The sequence below is a fragment of the Cherax quadricarinatus genome, chromosome 40 (assembly GCF_038502225.1).
Source record: "Cherax quadricarinatus isolate ZL_2023a chromosome 40, ASM3850222v1, whole genome shotgun sequence".
NCBI classification, from domain to species: Eukaryota; Metazoa; Arthropoda; class Malacostraca; order Decapoda; family Parastacidae; genus Cherax; species Cherax quadricarinatus.
Window position 1 is genome coordinate 3048611 of NC_091331.1, and position 22579 is coordinate 3071189.

General features: G+C 35.5%; 1 protein-coding gene across 16 annotated transcripts in view; it reads left to right on the forward strand.

Annotated features, from left to right (window-relative positions):
* The window catches only part of LOC128687353 (cAMP-regulated phosphoprotein 21), a 369078-nt gene that overhangs the window by 299972 nt on the left and 46527 nt on the right, over nt 1-22579 (forward strand). For 14 of the 16 annotated variants that reach the window (XR_011392951.1, XM_070092616.1, XM_070092623.1 and 11 more), the window contains one exon: nt 4131-4317. Coding sequence is in view for 14 of the 16 variants with exons in the window: in XM_070092616.1 (XP_069948717.1) it covers nt 4131-4317 (187 nt within the window). In the remaining 2 variants the exon portion in view is untranslated. Of the gene's footprint in view, nt 1-4130; nt 4318-10591; nt 10702-22579 lie in introns of those variants that run through there. The other 2 variants (XM_070092628.1, XR_011392952.1) reach the window with 2 other exon arrangements.

Sequence of the window (22579 nt, forward strand, 5' to 3'; positions counted from 1 at the left end):
TTATTTGTGGTATGTATCCCAATAAATTTTGTTGGTCAAGTCTTGTCTTCATCATTTAGTTTGTCATTTTTTTTCCAAGTTTTTACTTGTTTAGGTGCACTGTATGTCACTTTTGGGTTTAGTGTTTAACTTTATTATATTATTATCTCTTGTTGTAGTATGTACTACCTCCTCCTAGATCTCATACCAGTAGTCTACTATTCTCTTATCCTTGATGATTTTTATATGGTGATAAACTGGACTGTCATATCTGTGCACCTCTGGCAAGACAGTGATAGTGTTAATGTTGGTGAAAGTGTTTCTTTTGCAGGTCACCCTACTTCAGTGGTAGATGATCAGCATGTTAAAAAAAAATACTGTTTCTTCCTCTTATCAACCATCGATAACATTTTTCAGTCATTCTTTTATAACTTGTACGTCTTAGTTCTAAAAGTCATTTTATAACATGCTTTTTAACTTATTTATATTTGACATGTTTAAGTATGGCTTGTTTTTCCTTTTGGGCCACCCTTCTTCAGTGGGATATGGCCAGTTTGTTGACAAAATAATAAAGATGTTTAAGTATGGACACAAATTCCTTTTCCTAGGTAGTAGGTTGGTAGACAGCAACCGCCCAGGGAGGTACTACTGTCCTGCCAAGTGAGTGTAAAACGGAAACCTGTAATTGTTTTACACGATGGTAGGATTGCTGGTGTCTTTTTTTCTGTCTCATACACATGCAAGATTTCAGGTACATCTTGCTACTTCTACTTACACTTAGGTCACACTACACATACATGTACAAGCGTATATATACACACCCCTCTGGGTTTTCTATTTTCTTTCTAGTTCTTGTTCTTGTTTATTTCCTCTTACCTCCATGGGGAAGTGGAACAGAATTCTTCCTCCGTAAGCCATGCGTGTTGTAAGAGGCGACTAAAATGCCGGGAGCAAGGGGCTAGTAACCCCTTCCGTATAAATTACTAAATTTAAAAAGAGAAACTTTCGTTTTTCTTTTTGGGCCACCCTGCCTTGGTGGGATACGGCCGGTTTGTTGGAAAAAAAAAAATCCTTTTGCGAATTCCAGATTTGGATTATGGGACCTGAACATAGAATAATAATCATCACATTCAAAATTCAAGCAGCAAACATCTTTACTATATAAACAACTAAACCTACAGACAGCTCAAACAATCTGTTGTGCATTCTATATTTACAGGACACTGATTCACTGAATACAAACAAGCCCAGACTTTGACCTACAGCTCTCCTTGTAGAACCACAACAGGACACAGACACAGTATAAGAAATGAATACCTCTTTGGTGTCCGACATGTACGACTGAGTCTTAATAAAAATGCCATTCAGATGAAAGGCCAAAATTACAAAACAACTTGCCTAATGACTAAAACAACTGTAACTCAATAACCAAAATAAGTAGTATCAAAAAATTTAATATGAATTTATTCTTGCCCAATTACAGTGATCTGTAATATAGTTTTTTTTTTAACACATTGGTCATTTCCCATCGAGACAGGGTGACCCAAAAAGAAAGAAAAACCCCAAAAGAAAGAAAAATACTTTCATCATCATTCAACACTTTCACCATCACTCATACATAATCACTCTTTGAAGAGGCGCCAATATCCCAAACCCCTCCTTTAAAGTGCAGGCATTGTACTTCCCATTTCCAGAACTTAAGTTTGGCTAACCAGTTTTCCTGAATCCCTTCACAAAATATTATTCTGCTCACACTGCAATAGCTCGTCAGGTCCCAAAAACCATTCGTCTCCATTCACTCTTATCTAACATGCTCATGCATGCTTGCTGAAAGTCCAAGCCCACAAAACTTCCTTTACCCCCTCCCTCCATCCTTTTCGAGGATGATCCCTACCCCGCCTTCCTTCCCCTACAGATTTATATGCTCTCCAAGTCATTCTACTTTGTTCCATTCTTTCTAAATGATCAAACCACCTCAACAACCCCCTCTTCAGCCCTCTGACTAATATTTTTAGTAACTCCACACCTGATTTCCACTCTCTGAATTCTCTGCATAATATTTACACCACACATTGCCCTTAGACACAACATCTCCACTGCCTCCAGCTGCCTCCTTGCTGCAGCATTTACAACCCAAGCTTCACACCCATATAAGAGTGTTGGTACCACTATACTTTCATATATTCCCTTCTTTGCCTCCATGGATAACGTTTTTTGTCTTCACAGATACCTCAATGCACCACTCACCTTCTTGCTTTCATCAGTTCTATGGTTAACCTCATCTTTCATAAACCCATCTGCTGACAAGTCAACTCCCAAATATCTGAAAACATTTATTTCTTCCATACTCCCTCTTTCCAATGTGATATCCAATTTTTCTTTATGTAAATCGTTTGATCAACTTTCTACCTTGCACACCCTCTGAAACTCGTCCACTAACCTTTGCAACTTTTCTTTAGAACCTCCCAAAAGCACAGTATCATCAGCAAAAAGTAACTGTGTCAACTCCCATTTTGTATTTGATTCTCCATAATTTAATCCCACCCCACTCCCCAACACCCTAGCATTTACTTTTTTTACAACCCCATCTATAAATACACCTACCATCCGACTTACAACCGAGTTTGGTTCCGAGAAACCGGTCGTAAGTCGAAATGGTCGTAAGTCGAACTTTACTACTGAATATCAACAAAACATTTTTGTAATGACTTTATTTTATTGTTTTATTTTGGTATTTCATGTTTTACTTTACTTTTTATGCTGTTAGTACTGTATTTTATACTGTAAGGTTTAGGATAAACACTGTGTACAACGCAAATAGTTGTTTATTTCCCAGAAATTTGGCATAAAAAACACGGTCGTAAGTCGAGTGGTCGTACGTCGAGCAAGTCGTAAGTCGGATGGTAGGTGTATATTAAACAACCATGGTGAGATTACACATTACACATAAGTTGTCTTATTGTCCTAAACAGATAGACCCATTTCTCTTTAGTTATTCATAAGTTCTCGTAATATTAATTTACATCGTGCACTTTTTTAAATTCTGGTTCTCACTGAGGTAGAGTGACCTTAAAAGGAAAACTCATTCACCATCATCCATTCAATAACTGTCTTGCCAGAAGTGTGCTGACATCACAGATCAAGTGATCTTCCACACTGCAGGATCCTCACCCCTTCTTCAGAGTGCTGGCACTGTACTTCCCACCACTGCAGCTAAAAAGTTTCTGTGAATTCCTTCATAAATGTTACTTTGCTGGATGCTCAAACCCCTAGCACTCATACCTCCTTTACCCTATCTCTTTAACCTTTCCTGGTAAACCCCTGCTTCTCTCTCTTCCTCCTCAGATTTATAACTCTCTTGGTCATTGTATTCTGCTCCATCCTCTCTAAATGCCCAAACACCTCAACAACCCCTCCTCAGCCCTCCAGATTATACCTTTGGTAACCCCTTTCCATCTTCTAATTTCTACTCCTCAAATTCTGTGCATGATATTCGCACCATACTGCTCTCAAACATGACACCCCCCATTGCCTCTAGCCACCTCCTTGCCACAGTGTTTGCAATCTATGCCTAACACCATATATAAGAGTTAGTACCACTGTACCTTCATTCATTCCCCTATTTTCCCTCTGTAAACTTCTTTCTGTCCCCAGATGCCTGAACATATTACCTATCTCTTTCTCTTCGTCTGTTTTATGGTTCATCTTGTACTTCATGGACCCATCTGCTGACAAGTCCACTCCCATGAAGACATGAATTTTTATTTTTGGAGCAAAATTTAAATTGCAAGTTACTGATAACATGAATTACAGTTGAACAAGTTATGAGAGGTTACTGTATATATATAGTGTATAAAGTGCAGAAATTTTGTAGAAGGATTAATTTTGGTACAGTATTTATTAATATATGACACAATTGTTTTGATTTATCATTTGTTCTTCATCTGACATTGGTTCTTCAACTCAATACATATTCTTTTCTTCACCTGGGGTTTATTTGTATTAAGGTATATTTTAAATAAGTCCCTTTGTCAAGTACCTGTAAGCTGTCCTGTTTTTGGCCTCCCTAGCAATAGTTTTGTTTTCAAGAAACTGATAAAGTATGTACTCATGGCACAAATCACTAAGCAATAATCATATATTCATTTCAGGATGGGTAGCAGCATGGGCTACTACACAGCGAACGGCATGCCAGGGGGTGCCGTGTACCAGACCATGGGGGGCATGCAAGGTATGTCTGGAGGAATGTATGGAACTCCCCAAGGCCCCACGGCAGCAGGTCACACTACTACTGTCTCCTACAGGGCACCAACACCCCCACAGACACCTAGTACACAGGCAAGTCATGCTGAGGCTCTGAGTGAGGTTGTACAATAGGTGCTGTCATGATGAGACTTTTTTTTTTTTTTTTTTTTTGCTTGCCATAGAAAGTATCAAAATATGGCTTACTTTCATTTAAGGAAATTGGAAAGTTAGTATTATTTAAGCCTTTTTTTATTAATAGATGAACAGTAATAGTTCATTAAAAGTTCAAATTTTCATCATCAATTAGAACTTAAATATACAACCAGTCAATCAGAACTCTTAACTGACTTCCCACTAAGATGTAGTAGCAAAGCAAATACAAAGGAATTGCACCTTTTTATGCTTACTATTGCTAATTGTCACCTGCAACTATCATTGTTCCCATCCACAGTATAACACACAAAATTATACATCCTCATTGATAATCCTTTAAACTCACTATTAGTTTAATTTTGTTAAGAGAATAACTTTTGTAGGATGAAATACTATAAATTACTGTCTCAAAGATAAATGAATGAATGATGATGAATGTGTTTTGTTTTTTCTTTGGGTCACTGTGCCTTAGCGGGAGACAGCTAATGAGATTAACAATTGTTTGTATGTATGTATGCATGTGCGTATGCACACACACATGCACATGCACATATTCACACCTGTGCAAACACACATGAACACTTGCGCACACACACACTCATTCACTCACTAAACCTCCTTTATCCCCTCCCTCCAACCTCCTGTGGAGTGACCTCAATCCCTCCTTCAACCCCAGTTTTTTTATGGACCCATTTTTTGTACATTCTTTTATTGCATTTTTTGATTAGTTGCTGGATTGAAGGAGACAGCTAGATAATAATGAAAGTGATAGTGTGACTATGTGTGTGTTTTTACCTATTTATGGTTGCAGGGGTTAAGTCATAGCTCCTGGCCCTGCCTCTTCGCTGATCACTACTAGGTCCACTCTCCTTGCTTCATAAGCTTTATCGTACCTCTTCTTAAAGCTATGTATGGATCCTGCCTCCACTACATCACTTTCCAGACTGTTCCACTGCCTGACAACTCTCTGACTGAAGAAGTACTTTCTAACATTCCTGACTCCTCTGAGTTTTCAGCTTCCGGCTGTGACTCCTTGTTGCTCTGTGTGTGTTTGTTTGTTTTCAACTGTATGGGGAGGCAGGGGTTGAGACTGAGCTCCTGGCCCCACCTCTCAACTTGCTAGATTCACTCTTTCCTAGCCTCATGGACCCTATCATACCTATTTTTAAAACTTTGTATGGAGCCTGCTTCCACTATTCAAGTTTATTTCACTTCTCAACCACTCTGAGACTGACGAAATACTTCCTGACATCCCTGTGACTCATCTGTGTCTTTAACTTCCATTATTATTATCATAATAATAAATGAAGTGCTAAACCTACAAGGGTCATACCGAGTCTTTAGCTTCCAGCTATGCCTAGAGTATCTGTTTCCAGGCTCTCAAACAACCCATCCCTCTTTACCTGCCAGTTCCTCTGAGTATTTTGAATGTTATCATCATGTCTTCCCTGGGCCTTCTTTCTGCCAGGGTCATTAAATTCAATTCCTTTAGCCTTTCCTAATATATCATACCCCTTAGCCCTGGAACTAGTCTCACTGACTAGTTAATGGTTCAAGTCAGACCAAAACATTATCATTAGTTTCAGTGTCCTATGTGCAGGTTATTTGTGTATTGTTCTAGTCATGGTGTTATGTCTTTTATTCTTGTGTTGGAAATGTCTGCACTTTTTTCAGTTTCTTAACATGCTTCCTCAGGTGTGGGTTCTATACTGGTGCTGCGTCCTCCAAGATGGGCTTGACATATGTTATATAAATCATCTGGAATGACTCTTTGTTGAGATTCCTGAAGGCCACTCTCAGATTTGCCAGGCGAGCATTGACTGCAGAGGTTATTCAGTTAATGTGAGCCTCTGGCAATATGGTAGGCACTGTGCCTACTCACAGGTGCTTCTCTTTGAATTAGGGCTGCATCCTGTTCCCAGAGTCTATACTCTATCTGGTCTTCTCTCCCTTTCCCCAGTCTTCATAATCTTACATTTGCTCTGTGTGTGCGTGTGCGTATATGTGTGTGCGCATGCATGTGTAACAGGAAAACAATAAACAATGACAGAGACCTCAGTATCATTGTGCTATATTGCTCAGAGGTTTCAAACTGACTTGGGTGCAGATTACTTTGTTTTAATTCAATTTTTCATCAGATAAATTGAACTGATATAATTTAATTCAGTTGTCCAATATGCCTCTTTATAGGAGAATTGTCATATTTAAGCACCTTTTTTTCCATTTATTAAAACTTAAATTGCAGTTGTAATTTGGCACATGACAGAGCAATATTATTATTATTACATTCTTAGGAGAGTGCCAAACCTATAGGAGTCATATAGTGGGTCATATGGGAAGCATTCAGGTTCAGTCCAAGGAAGGGGAGCACAGGTCCAATTCCTTAGCTCAAGAGCCCCACACTGACATCAAGGAATCTCCTTTAAGGGGTGGGATAGAGCAGCACTGCTTTTACTGCCTTTTTTAATACACATACAGTGGACCCCCGGTTAACGATATTTTTTCACTCCAGAAGTATGTTCAGGTGCCAGTACTGACCGAATTTGTTCCCATAAGGAATATTGTGAAGTAGATTAGTCCATTTCAGACCCCCAAACATACACATACAAACGCACTTACATAAATACACTTACATAATTGGTCGCTTTCGGAGGTAATCGTTATGCGGGGGTCCACTGTAATTTATTCAAACTACTCGTTTCACCTCTGTATTTCTTTCTGGATACTGCTGGTAAGGGAGACTATACAAATTTTAGGAAGCATTGTCCATGATCTTTAGTTTTGACTAGCAAGATGTTGATTTTTTATTTTTTATTCTCTGTTAATGGTCACTCTTTGACATGAAGCTTGTATTTCTAGCTTTTCATTACAGTACTAGGTAACACTAGGCATTTCCGTTTTTAAATAAAAGAGTAAGAATTACATTATCTTATTATGGCTCCTCTTTTCCCTCTGTCAACCGAAGATGACATATCCACTTCTTTTAGCCTTTCTTTGTTACTTTTTTTTAAATGGGGAGTCATTTTAAGCTCATTTTATGACTACTACTAGCTTATTGTGTGCTTTTTAAGCTGTAAATACTATACCACTACTGCATATTCCAGTTTTGGTGTAAAGCTTGTATTAGCATTTTCCCATCCTTATATCTAAATGCTCTTTTAAAGCTGAACAGTATTCCTTATGAGTTTTTTACTATTTAATGTGTGATCCTCAGGTAGCAAACTTTTTGCAAGTGGTAATCCCAAGTTTACTCGTACTGATGTCATTAGAATATAAATTGTTTAACGAAGGAAGATATAAGGACTGTTTTCTCTTCGTCCATTTCTACTATATAAGGTTTCCTCACATTAAATTTCATAACCCAACACACTCCAATTGTTTAGTCTATCCAGGTCTTTATAAATTGGGTATTAGATTGGAGGGAGGGAGTATGGAAGAAGTGAATGTGTTCGAATATTTAGGAGTAGATTTGTCAGCAGATGGGTTTATGAAGGACAAGGTAAACCACAGAATTGATGAAGGAAAAAAGGTGAGTGGTGCATTGAGGTATCTGTGGAGACAAAGAACATTATCTATGGAGGCAAAGAAGGGAATGTATGAGAGTATAATGGTACCAACACTTATATGGGTGTGAAGCATGGGTTGTGAATGCTACAGCGAGAAAGAAGCTGGAAGCAGTGGAGATGTCGTGTCTAAGGTCAATATGTGGTGTAAATATTTTGCAGAAAATTCATAGTGTAGAAATTAGGAGGAGGTGTGGAGCTACTACAAGTATTATTCAGAGGGTTGAAGAGAAGTTATTGAGATGGTTTAGTCATTTAGAGAGGATGGAGCAAATAAGTTAACTTGGAGGACATATAAATCTATAGTGGAGGGGAAGAGTGGTAGGGGTTATCCAAAAAAAGGATGGAGGGAGGGGGGTAAAAAGAGGTTTTGTGTGGAAGGGGCCTGAACATGCAGCAGGTATGTGTGAGCATGTTAGATAGCAGTGAATGGAGATGAATTTTTTGGGGACCTGACAAGCTCTTGGTTTGTGAACAGGGTAATATTCTGTGAAAGAATTCAGGGAAGCCGGTTAGCTGGACTTGAGTCTGGGAGGTGGGAAGTACATTGCCTGCACTTTAAAGGAAGCATTTGGGATATTTGCTGTTTGGAGTAGCATCTGAACTATCATATCTGCATGCCTCTGTAAAGACATTGATTGTGTGAATGATGGTGAAAGTGTTTTTCTTTTTTGGGTCACCCTGCCTTGGTGGGAGACAGCCAGTGTGTTAAAACAAAAATTATATACTACAGGGAATTCTTAATTCCTTCAGGCAAGTTATATTATGTTAAAAACATCATCAAAGCAAGTAGCAATCTTTGTGGCACACTGCTAATGACATATACCTTGTGAGGATACTTTACTTCACATCATTGTTCACATTTTCCTTTTATTCAGACAATCTCAAATTCCTTAATAATTTGTTTTTTACACCTGTTTTCTGGTTTCCAGATCAGCCATTTGTGAGAAACTCTTTTGAAAACCTTAAAATCTAAATATAATCCACTCATCCTTTTTCTTCTTGAGTTATTATGTAACTGTCACAGTAGGTTAAAAAAATGATAATTAGGATTTTCCTGATGAATACTGAACTGTTTGATAGATGTCCTTTTTTTTTTTTTTAAACTTTGTCAGTGAGACAGGTCTGCAGGTTAGGTGATTCTCCTTATTACCTCTTTTAAATATTGTCACCATGTGCAATTTTTCCATATGTCTGCCAGTTTTTTTCCTCTTAGTGAAATCCCAAGGATGTTCTAGAGAGAATAATTTAGGTTGTCTCCACATTCCTTTGGGAATTTTGGTGCTATCGTGTCTGTTCCTGTTGCCTCCTTGTCAGTATCCAGTATGCATTTGTGTGTCACCTTTTCTATACAGGAGGGCCCTGCTTATACAGCAGGTTAGGTTCAAGGCTACTGCTGTAAAGCAAAAATTGCTGTAAAGTGAAACAGCCTTTTTTTCACTTTCAAATGCATATAAAAGCCTGATATATTTACACCATCATATATTAAGTGAGCAATAGAGCTAGGCCTAAAAAATGCATGTACAGTACACATATTACTTACCTTAAAATATTTTTGTAGTTAGCTTATAGTGAGTGGTGTGAATATATTTATTGTAGAAAGCCTGAATAAATGAAGAATGGGTATAATCAATAACTGCCATATTAGCAAAATGCTGTAAAACAGGGTCCTCCTGTATACTGTTATCTTAATATTGATATCAGACTAATTGATTTGATCATCAAGGAAAGGATGGGAGGGGGATGTGTCTTCAGTTTCTTATTCATAAAGTACATGTATTTCAGTTTAGCGGAAGAATTTTTTTTTTTTATTCCAAGAGGGTCTCAATGTTGTTGCCATATCCATACTGAAAAGTTGCCTTCTATTTATATTAACCAAATTTGATCAGGAAGTGATAGCTAGGGTAATATTCAGCCTCAGATTATTCCATAAACAAATTTGCCAAAATTAGGTTGAGAAGACAAATCTAGATTCACGTTCAGCAAAAGATTTTTTGAAAAGGTTTATCATTGTAAACTGGAACTTTTGTATGGAGGGCATTAACACAAACCTGACAAATTTCCCTAATGGCAGGTTTAAACTGTTCAGCCATTCAATAAAATTCTGGCTGTTAATCATATGTGATTTAGAAATGTTGCCAACAGCAAGAGGCAGTGTTTAGTTAGCCATTTTGACAGTGAAGATCACAAAATTACTTGTGCCATATCACATGATACTGGGTTCAGGTCTTTGTCAAATATTGTTTTACATTCATATACTTTCACACTATTGTGAAATTGAGATTATATTAATTTATATATTTGTATATAATACACTAAAAAATTCTAGGAATTGTTCTTGTCTTATACAGTATATGTAGTATAAATAAATATATTATGCTTGTTTGATATTTATCAATAGAATACTTAATTTACTTGACTGTTTAATATTATTTCAGCAAATACAGATTTAAATGTTTATGTAAGGTAAAATACCAGATTATTTTTTGTTTACAAAAAACAAAGTAAATAATTATTAGGCAAACTTAGGAACTAATGAATTAGTATTAATGCAATTATTATTCTAGGCTAATCAGTCTTAAATGATAAGCATTCATCAATTTGGTTTTAATTTTGCTCTGAATCAGCTGGTATTTGTCTTTGTCTTATAGCTGAAAGTCACGAGCAGGAGTACACTGCCTTTCACAGACACAAAATACTGCTTACAGGGGTGACTCATACATCAAACTGCAAGTTAAGTGATGATAAAGCATGGAGAAATGGTTACATATGCATATATATATATATACATATATATATATATACATATATATATATATACATATATATATATATACATATATATATATATACATATATATATATATACATATATATATATATATATATATATATATATATATATATATATATATATATATATATATATATAATACTTATATATATGGCAATATAAATATAAAATTTGTCATAGACATTTAATTGTACATATGATATGGATAAATTAGATAACCACCCTAACAAGTGAGCACCGTAGAACACATTGCTTGTTGTTTGAAGACACTGTATGCCTACGAGTCACCCTTGTATACTAAGTATCCTGTGTGTTTAGCAGCATCCACTCTAGTGCTTCACTATTTTCACTTTGCATCAGTGTGTTTCTCATTTTTTCTCTTCCTCAGCACTGTTACATATCCCAATGCTGTACATTATATTTTAAATTGATGAATTTTTTTTCTTGAAGTGTTCAGTCAGTTTTCAAAATATCCTAGTTGTGAATTTTCATAACCTCTGCAGCATTCAGTCCTAGTTTGTTACCTTAGAATCTGAGTGTTCTGAGCTTAACCCAGTAGTACCATCCACCCGGTTACAATACCTTCACTGTTCTTTTATTATTTTCCATTACATGTATATGTTTTAACTTAAATTATTAGATTATAATCATAACTAAGGGCTAAATCCACAATTTGGCTTAAAGCAGTCAATTACTTAAAAAAAAGGGGGGGGGGGCAAAAATTCAAGTAGCATATTGCTAAGAGATCATTCATCTATGGTAGAATGGGTTTGTAATGCTTGTTCAAGAAGATGTAAAGAGGCTTATAGCATGGAATTTGCATCTTTAGTGTGCTTGTCACTGTATGTTTGGACTGTTAATGCATCTAAGAGCCTTTGAGACAATTCATCTGTAGTTTATAAACAGTATATCAATGATCCACTTAACTTTTTCAATCTCATTTTATTGCAGTATTTGTCGCCACAAGAAAAATACCAAATTAGTATATTGGTTGATATAATTTGGTTTCAGTTTTTTTAAATTTTATTAAATGCCATTGAAAGAAGTTAATACAATTATTCTAGCAATATCATTGTAGTATTTTAAAATGCATGGCAATATAGGATTTCTGTTTCTATTCAATTAGGGTATATCAGTATTTTTTATGATATATTTTTTTTAGTTACCTTTATGTCAGTTATTAAAATACAGTATTTTGAATTACATTTGCTTTGATGTCCAGTCCTGCTAAATGAGGAACAGACCCAAATAAATTAAAACAGTTTGCTTAATTACCAAATTTTAGTCTGCTACTCACACAAAAGTGTTAGAGAAAAAAATTCAAAAGACAACAAGGAACTGATAAGCAAGATTTACTTATACCATAAGTAAGATTTCCTTATGCAAAATTTATAAACCAAGGAAAAGGTGGGGGTCCAAAGCATACTAAAATCAGAACTATTATTATTACATTCATGGGGAAGGGTGTGTGTGTGTGTGCATACATTAATTATACAAACATAAACACACACACACACACATTCACATTTCTCTCTTAAGATATAGTAATTTATGTTATTTTGCATATTGTTCCTTTGAATATTTATTATCTTTACATTTTAGTGCATCCTCTCTATTCTTGCTTTATTCACATTTATCCTACATTAATAAGTATTCCTCTTTAGAGCTACGAGTTTGTCCATTATCAGAATACATAGTACAGCATATTAGGTAGGTAGTTTTTTTTTTTTTTTTTTTTTTTTTTACAATTATAGATATTTAACCCTTTCAGGGTCCATGCCGTAGATCTACGGCTTTACGTTGAGGGTCCAAACCGTAGATTTACGCCATGAGCTTGGCTCGCTCTGAGAAGCTGTGAGCGGTAAATTTGGGCCTAGATATGAGAGAATACATCTATGTGGTATGTGTGCACCACATAAAACAAATCCTGCAGCACACAGTGCATAATGAGAGAAAAAAAACAGACCGTAATTTTTTATTAAACCAGCAGCTTTCCAGTGTTTTTTCGTATGTTTATTATAGTTGTATTTGCGATTTCTTGGTCTCACTTGATAAAATGGAAGATATATTACAGAAATAGAGATGATTTTGATTGGTTTTAGTACGGAAATGTTAAATTTTTGCCAATGTTCAAGAGTAAACAAATGACCTCACACGTCTAATACTCTTGGCTCTAATATACATTCACAAATGTGCTGATATTATTTATACAATTATTACAATATTGCATGACAGTAAATCTTCTATTTTTTGGTTTGAATAAAAATTCATTATGTGAATTAAAAATCAAAATGGAATTCATTTGTAAAGCCTGAAAACATAACTAATGAGCAGAGGAAATGTTATTTTATTGCCAGGAATGCCTGCATTGTTTATTCTGGATCCTATTTTGAAATTGGAATATTTTGAACTTTGCACTAAATTGGCGAAATTACCAAATTCTAATCACTTTATTTTGTAGTTGAAACAGTTGAGTTGGCGATTTCTTGTGCTCAATCGATAGAATAGAAGTAATACTAGTGAAATAGCTAAGAATTTGGTTGACTGGAATAAGGTAATTGGCCTAAAATGGGAGTCAAAGTCGGCAAAATCGCCGATGCGTAAATATCGCTGACACATCAAAATTCGCGAGAGCATAATTTCATCAATTTTCCATCAAATTTCGCACTTTTTGCTTTATTACCCTCAGAAAAAGATTCTCTGCCATTTCATAAGAAAAAATAACAATCATTTTTTGAAAATTCTTGGACACTGGTGCGCACTTTGAAATTTGGCCTCTGGACCCTGAAAGGGCTAAATCTAGAGCTTGGCAGCAGGATTATTAAATTACTTTTACACTTCATAATATAAAAATGAAACTGCCAGGTACTGTATATTAACTGCATAATGGCCAAATATGTCATTTTAAAAATTTTATTTTTTTTTTATATTTGCCGTAGACCATACAATTTTAATTAAATTAGTGTTACACTTTGTAACTTGCTTGTAACACACGTAAATCCTTAGACAGATTTATTACTTAAAGTTGAGAGGAAAAGTCATACAGTGAGTTACTGGACTGGCCAGCAGTAGTGTATTTTGGTTTCTGTATACAAACTGCCATATATATATGTTCCTTCATCTTTTAGAGTTGAATACAGCTTTCCCCTTTATCTTTTTTGAACCCTTTTCATCGATGGTAAAATTGACAGATGTTATTATATACAGCATATGTTAAGCATTATATTTTTGTATAAAAAAATTACAGGAAGTTTAATGTGTTCAAATTCATTTACTTGAAATAAGTTATAAGAAGTATGTACTATACAAATGTAATTAAGGTTATATATCACCAAATTGTGTATAATGAATGTATACCATGTATACACAGAATAATCAGAAACATCAATATTTTTAGAAAAAAGTTGATGTACTGTATATATAATCTGTAAATCTATAGTATATATTTAAAGGATATGCATGTGCATGAACATTATCTATGAATTACTTCTATGTATACACTGCTAGCAGTACCCAGTCAATATTGCACCATAACATGTTAATAATTCTGGCTAATTTCTTAGAAGACTCGTTAGGATTTTAGATTTCTTGTGTAACTTTTAAAGATTTTGTCAGTTCTGCAGCTTAATTTATTGAAGATTTTTATTGCTGTATTTCAATAATTCAGACTGAGCCTTATCTGATTAGTTGGATTTTCTGTAATTTCGTGTAAAAATCCTGTTTAGCACTTGTGAAATCACTACCTTATAATTTGCTTGACTTCTTTATTTTACCATAAATATTATCAGAGACTTCAGATAGTACTTATCTCACTATATAATTTTTTTAAATATTTTGACAAAAATATATAATAATGTTTAAACTTTGGAAAAATAAATTTTTTTAGCAACACTTTAGTTTCCAAAGTTCCGAAATGTAAACCCAAGTCCCACATCATTTTTCTTTTAAACAGTACAATAGAAACCATACAATAGAATAAATAAAGTACTATGTATATCATTGTATTAATAATCTTTATACAGAGTTGTAGAGCTTCCTCACAAAACTGGTACAGTTGTGAGTAGTGATCTATTGTAGCTTTTGTTTAACAAATTTACATTCATTCAAGCCACATCAGCAGTCAGGTTAGAGTAGGAATTATCACAATTAAATTTATTTGTTAAACATATTGGATTACTATTATTGTTATATTCACTCACAAAAAAGAGGAAGCCTGTATGGTTCATACAGCATTGGTTAATCTAATGTAACTTAAGATAATATTGATATGTATATACTATATTTCTATAGTACAATCTTAAAATGTCATGATTGCAGTAGCCATTATATTACACAAATTTAAAACACTTGTGCCTGAGAGGAGACTAAGATATTGATGGGAATCATTTTTTAATGATACATCCAGAGCAAAGTAAGTATAGCATACAAGTTGCTATACTTTAAGTAACTTTCCCTTCTCATTTCATTTTCTTTATCTATTGATGTAGTATTGTAAACCTTCAGAAAGATTGACACAGATCATTATAGTATTCATTATGCTTAATTTGTATAGAAATTTTAGATTTTTATCAATTTCTTAAATCTATAGATAAATCAGAACTTTATTTTAAATTTATTTTGTTGTACACATTTTGTTGTATTGCACGGTACTGTATACTATATCTGTTCCATCCTCGAATCTAATTTTTTCCTCTTAAGTTCTCAAATTACTTCAAAAGCTGTTGCAATTCTTGTTTAGTACCTCTGTCTAGAACTGAGTCACAGTAAAGCGTTATGAAGCCTTAAGTTAAACATTCCTGATTCAGTTTTTAGAAGGCTTTAGTATATTGTTAGATTTTATGTTTGATCAAATGTGTTAAAATTATTTTTACCACTATCTTTCTTATTCAGAACATTACTTATTAATGTTATTTTTATGACCTATAGTCTGTTAAAATTATTGACTAGGCACTTGTTTTTAAATCACATACAATATACCGTAGATAAATTACAACGTCACTGAATGGTAAAGGAGCTTAAAATTGCTAAAAGATATTTATCAGTATTGATCATACAATCTTTACAAGTATTCTGATCAAAGAAAATATGGGTTTTCTCAAAAGTCTTTTCATACTTGAATCTAGCTCTATCAATGTAGCTAGGCCCCTAATGATTTGCACTTATGAACAGGGCACTTTGGAATCTATTAATTTCTTATGAATGCTGATTTGCAGATACAAACATTGTAAACATTCAGACCAAAAATTATATTATTTTTCTCATATTTTTTAATCAAATGCACTAATGTTTTGCATAGACTCATTTTGTGAATGTGTAGTGGGCTCATGCTTGTTTGGTAGAGACTGGTCAAGAACTGTAGAATTAATAATTGTTAGTCTGCTAGATGGAATTCACTATATGTCAATAAGTGAGGTGTAGCAACTTGGCTTATTTACACCACATCCTCCCTCCTGCAGTACAGCCTACAACATTTCTCGGAGCTACCTTCCCATATATTTGAAGGATAGATGGCATATGATGAGACGGAAGGATTGGGAGAGAGGGAGGGAATTAGGAAAGATTGGGAGGCAATCCTATTGCTGCTTCCTGTGTTGTCTTGTGATGGATATGATGAGAGGGAAGGAAATGCAAGAGGTTAGGAATGGAGAGAGTGGAAGAAAGAGGAAAGGACAGAGAGAGGGACTCATCTGAATACTTTATTGCACATTGTTCTTATTTCATTGTTTAAATAAATGAAATTAGACACCAGTATCATTGCTTTGGAGTGTCTCAAATTATAACATGGGTGTGTCTGAGGAAATAGGTTCCTTGTTCAGAAGGTCTGGGTTTAATTAAAAGAAAAAATAAGAGAAAATTGTGTGTTATAGTTATAATAGTTCTTGACATTGTATTAGCTGTGGCCTTTTCTCTAGGAGGACTGCCCTGCCTATTTTCTGTGGAAGGTATACATGGTACATAACATACAAATATTTTACAATGGTCTTCATGAAACTTTTTTTTTTTTTTTTTTTTGCACACCAGCCATCTCCCACACACATTATTATAACAACTGTACAGTGATGTCGCTAGGGTTGGTATCACCTGGGACGGCATATTTGGTGTCACCCCCACGAAATCCAAGGGTTGGGGAAGGGGCGAGTAAACTCCATTTACGTCACTACTGCATGACTAATGTTCAGCAATGAGAATGTTTAAGGGCCATAAACCAAGCAGGAGAATACTTAACTTTATTAATGATAAAATAAATAATCATAGTAGTATTGAGGAACAAACTCAAATACCACTTTGAGTACAGGCAACAGATCCTACATACATTCATCTTCAACAGTGCAAAAAAAAAAAAAAATTGAAAAGTAAAGAAAACATTGCAATATCAGAGAAATATTAGTTCCGATTTGACCTTGAGTATAGGTAACATCTCAGTGAATCTGATCTTACATTTCCTTGCTTTCAATCCTGCAACATCTATCTTATCATCAATGATTTTTACTATATAGAACTACAGTGGAACCTCGGCTTACGAATGCCCCACCATGCAAATTTTTCGATACGAACAGTCACTCGATCGATTTTTTGCTTCTGGATACGAACAAAACTTCAGGATGCGAACTTCCCCCTCAAGTGAGGTTCCTTGGTGAGGGGCTCTGGATCAAGGAAATTGGATCTGTGCTCCACTTCCCTAAATTAACAAGAATAAAAATAATAATTATTATTATAATACATCTGTACTAATAATAATAATACACTGCAGCAGGACTGTTGGCCCATACTAGGCAGGTCCTTCACAATCCATCCCACTAACAGAATATTTGCCCAACTCAGTTTTCAATGCTACCCAAGCAATAAGCTTTGATAATTCTATTTACTCATGTGCAGGTTCCACTCACATCCTACCCCTCTCACTCATGTATTTAGCCAACACAAATTTGAAACTACCCAAGGTTTTAGCCTCAATAACCATACTAGGCAGGTTGTTCCACTCATCAACATAAGAAAGGAACACTGCAGCAGGCCTGTTGGCCCATACATGGCAGGTCCTTCACAAATGCAGCCCACTAACAGAATAAATGCTAATAAACCATACTATGGATGGGGATAGAACCCGCGATCAGAGTCTCAAAACTCCAGACTGTCGCGTTTTGAGACTCTGATGGCGGGTTCTATCCCCGTCTGTGGTATGGTTTGTTTGCAGTCATGTCATTACAATTTTGTGAGTCAGAATAAATGCTACCCAAGCAATAAGCTTTAATTCTATTTACTCATGTGAAAGTCCCACTCAAATCCAATAACTATCACTCGTGTATTTATCGAACCTAAATTTGAAACTGCCCAAGGTTTGAACTTCGATAGAACCTTGGGTAGCTTTAAAAAGAGATTGGACAAATATATGAGTGGGAGGGGCTGGGTATGATTGGTGTTGTGGGTACATCATAACATAAGCAAGGAGGAACACTGCAGTAGGCCTGTTGGCCCATACTAGACAGATCCTTCACAGGTCCAGCCCACTAACAGAATAAACATACCTAAGCAATAAGCGTTGACAATTCCATTTACTCATCTTGACTGTGTGCTAATGGAGTTGCAGGAAGCTGACATTGAAGAAATGTTCTTATGCACCTATTGTAAATTCCTCGAGTAATGGTGAAATTAGATGAATTGTGATATATAAATAAGCCATAGAGTTGATATTAGCATCATATTGAAGTGTTTTGTCATGCCTCCTGAGAGCAGGAATTCCACTGGAACGGATTAATGCCATTTCAGTTAATTTAAATGAGGAAAATTGACTTAGCATACAAACAAATCGGGATACAAACAAGGTCACGGAACGGATTAAATTCGTAAGCCGGGGTTCCACTGTATCTGTACTCTGTAATCATATAATAGGCTATATAGAAACGAAGGATTTTTCTCGTGTCGGTGCAGCACTATTTTGTGCATTAGTGTCATCTTCTTTAGAGGCTTTATGGTGTCGCCCCCTGAATGGTTTCACCCGGGGCGGCACCCCCCTCCCCTTATGACGCCACTGCAACTGTACCCTTCTTAACCTTTTCACTGTCTAGACCCCGAAATTAATGTTGCTCTTCGTTTCCACTTTAAAAATAAAAAAAAAATTCTTCTGAAATGGAAGAGAATCTTTTTCTGAAGAAAATACTGTGCTCCAGTTCCCTGAATTGAACCTGAATGCCTTCTTTCCCCCCCCTCCCCCATGTGCTGTATAATCCTATGGGTTTAGTGCTCCCCCATGATTATAAAGTTTGAAATTTGGTGGAAAACTTGTGGAATTACACAGCCGCAAAGTTAGTGGTTTTGGTGCAATTTATGCTTTGGTGAAATTCCCGACTGAGTCTTATTTGACAGCTGCCTTGTATAGTGCACAGAAGTCAGTATTATTTATTACGATCAAAGAAAGCACTAAACCGACAAGGGTCATACAGCTCTGCAGGGCAGAAAACAGTGCTGGGGCTATACACAGCTAGGTGGAGAGGGAATCAGAGGTGAGGGTAGAAAAGGGCTGGAAGACAGAAGTCAATAATTTGACCAATTTTACATAAAACTGAAAAAATACAAATAAAAAAAAATTGTCCAAAATACACAATGTAGACATTCCTGGTGCTAAAACACTTCCCCTGTTCATTAATCATGTCCCTAGGTCTCATCTGCATTACACTTGTATTCCATTTTGAATTCTTAATTGCACAATAGGAGGTTTACTCTAATTCTCGGATAAGAAAACATAACTAGGTATGATTGGTTATGGCTTACGGTGTTCCAGTAACTGAATCAGACCTATTAAAAACTCATAAAACATTATACAATATAATTTTTATTTCTTTGCAAGTTTACATTGAGATTCTGTAGTTACAATAATGAGTTGCAGTGCAAAGAGAACCACTATCATGCCATGGCATTATGGGCAGACTAAATTAATGGCTTACAGACTACTTAATACTAGAGAAATTGATCATAGTTTATACATCTGTTTTTATTTAAAGCAAACAGTAAGTTAACTCAAGTTACAATCTGGGGATATTACATTGGGACAATTTGAAAGTATTTTGTAGGCTGTGTGTATCAATAATAAATATTTGTTATATTGGAATATAATATAGAGTGTTGGTGAAAGTAGATTACAGTATGAGAATGCTACAATATGGTGTAAGGCAGTATAGTTTTGTGTAAGTATTTGTAGTTTAGTGCTTCTTTTTGATGATGATGATGATAATAATAATGTGGAGGTATTTATACTACAATGTAGTATTAAGTTATGTATGAATTTGGGGTATTTAAATTTTGAAGTGTTAAGATTTAGGTAATTGGGAGATCTTTTGGCAAATTTAAGTATTGAGTATTGAATATTTAGTTTAGGGCGAGTGGATGGGTTTTGAGAGGTCTTAAATTGATGTTCAGACCGGATTACTTTAGTATTTACTGGTAGTGAATTCCAAATTTTGGGGCCCTTTATGTGCATAGAGTTCTTACATAGTGTGATGTGGACATGGGGTACATCAAAAAGTGATCTGTTTGTTGTGTTATGGTCGTGTGTCCTATTAAGGCTGGCGAGGGTTTATATTTGAGTGTAGTGTTCTGTGTATGTAGTAGGCACAAGAATAAGTATGGATGTTCGTTATGGTGAGTAGTTTTAGACTTTTGAATATTGGTGGAGTATGCTGTCTGGAGTGGAAATTTATCATCATTTTGACTGCAGCCTTTTGCTGGCTTATTAGTGGTCTTAGGTGGTGTAAGGGGGCCTTATTCGTCCCCAGGAATATCGGTAAAAGTTGAATACATGCTAATTTGAGCTCAGTTTCAAGCTACTTTCAGTACTGAAACCAATCTCTATTTCCATAGTATGTTTTCCATTCTATCAAATGGCACCAAGAAACATCCAATAGAAGCATAAAAACCATCCAAGACAACACCTCAGATTCGCTATTTTAAAAGTTCATGTGGCCAGAGTTTTGCAACATCAGCCTTTTTAATGGCCTCTTATTTTTTAGTATCATGGAGATTGTAGATTTTGCCTTACGAAACTCGGTAGCAAGATCAGACACATGGGCACCACTTTCATATTTTGCTATGAGTTCTTTTTTCATCTCTATTGTGACTGTGTGCGGGAATACTCACACACGTGACTTGTCTCAGTTTACATGTTCTGGCAGGTAGTGTTTGTTTGGTAGAGTGCTATGTAAATGGTTGACTACCGAGCGATTTTTTTACCGAACAAAGTGTTCGAATACCGAATTGTTGAGTTGAGAGCTGTTCAAGTACTGAGGTACTACTGTATATGTAGCCATTTCAAAAAGGATACCTTTATAATCAATATGAAAGCCATATTTCTTAATGCAGTAATGTTTGTGATGGGAGTTTTTTTTTTTAATTCAAGAAAACACAAAGAAAAACACATTCATCATCATTTATTGAATCACTATCTTTCCAGGAGTTTGCTAGTATCACAATCAGATTACCCTTCAATTGTAATATACCCACCCCTCTTTCAGAATACAGGCACTGCCCATCATCTCCGGGACTCAAGTCTGGCTTACCCCATCGTAGCTGAATCCCCCTTCTTAACAGTTGCCTTGTTCACACACTAGCAGCATATCAGTTGACAATCTTTTGTCTCCATTCACTCATATCTAACATATTTATACAAGCTTGCTGGATGCTCAAAGCATCTTTTATCTTTCCTCCCTAACCATTCCTGGGATGATCCCCACCCCAAATTTATACACTCTCTTTTCATCCTTTACATGCCCAAACCACCTCAACAACTCCTTCACCCTCTGAATTACACTCTTGGTGACTCGCATCACCTTTTAATTTCTATTCTCGGAATACTCTGCATGATATTCACACCATGTATTGCTCTCAAACATTACATCTCTAATGCCTCTTAGTCTCCTCACTACAGTTGTATTCAAAACTCATGTTTTACACCTATGGGAATATGAATATACATAATATAATACAGTGGACCCCCGTATAACGATCACCTCCGAATGCGAACAATTATGTAAGTGTATTTATGTAAGTGCGTTTGTACGTGTATGTTTGGGGCTCTGAAATGGACTAATCTACTTCACAATATTCCTTATGGGAACAAATTCGGTCAGTACTGGCACCTGAACATACTTCTGGAGTGAAAAAATATCGTTAACCGGGGGTCCACTGTACTATTAGTAATAATAATTTGGGATTTTATAATTCTTGAGTGTATATATGGGTGTGGTAGAAATGAGGATATATAAAATGTGGGATGTTATAATTTTTGAGCACCTGTTACTTCAAGAAATTCACAGTAAATGGGCTGTTGGTGCAGTCACTGAAACTGCAAGGAGAGTAGTTAGGTCTTGGGCTGTACTATTCTTGTATGAAACTGTCTTATATATGTAATTCATGTGACTAGTTAATGGTCCAAGTTGGACCGAAATGTCATCATACGTTTCAGTCTCCTACGTGCAGGTGATTTGTGCATTGTTTCAGTCATGGTATTGTGTCTTTTTATTCTTTAGAGAAAGGTAAGCTAGAGGATAGAGAGATGAGAGAGTAGAGAAGAGGAAGGAGAGAATAAGAAAGGCCAGTGAGAGTTGTTAAGGGAAAATAAAAATGGAATGAAAGAAATTTGGAATCTTTCCACTAATGAAAATGATTAGCCTTCTATAATTCAGAACAACACAAAGGTCAATTAGTCGTAGGATTTCTTACCCAAATATTTGAATAAACAAATATTCTTGGCTTTAATACGATGTACATGTAATTTTTGTTGCTGTTACTATTTTGTCTAGCTGTTTCCAGTAAATAGATAGTTCTATGACTGATAACCATAAATACTGCTGCTGAT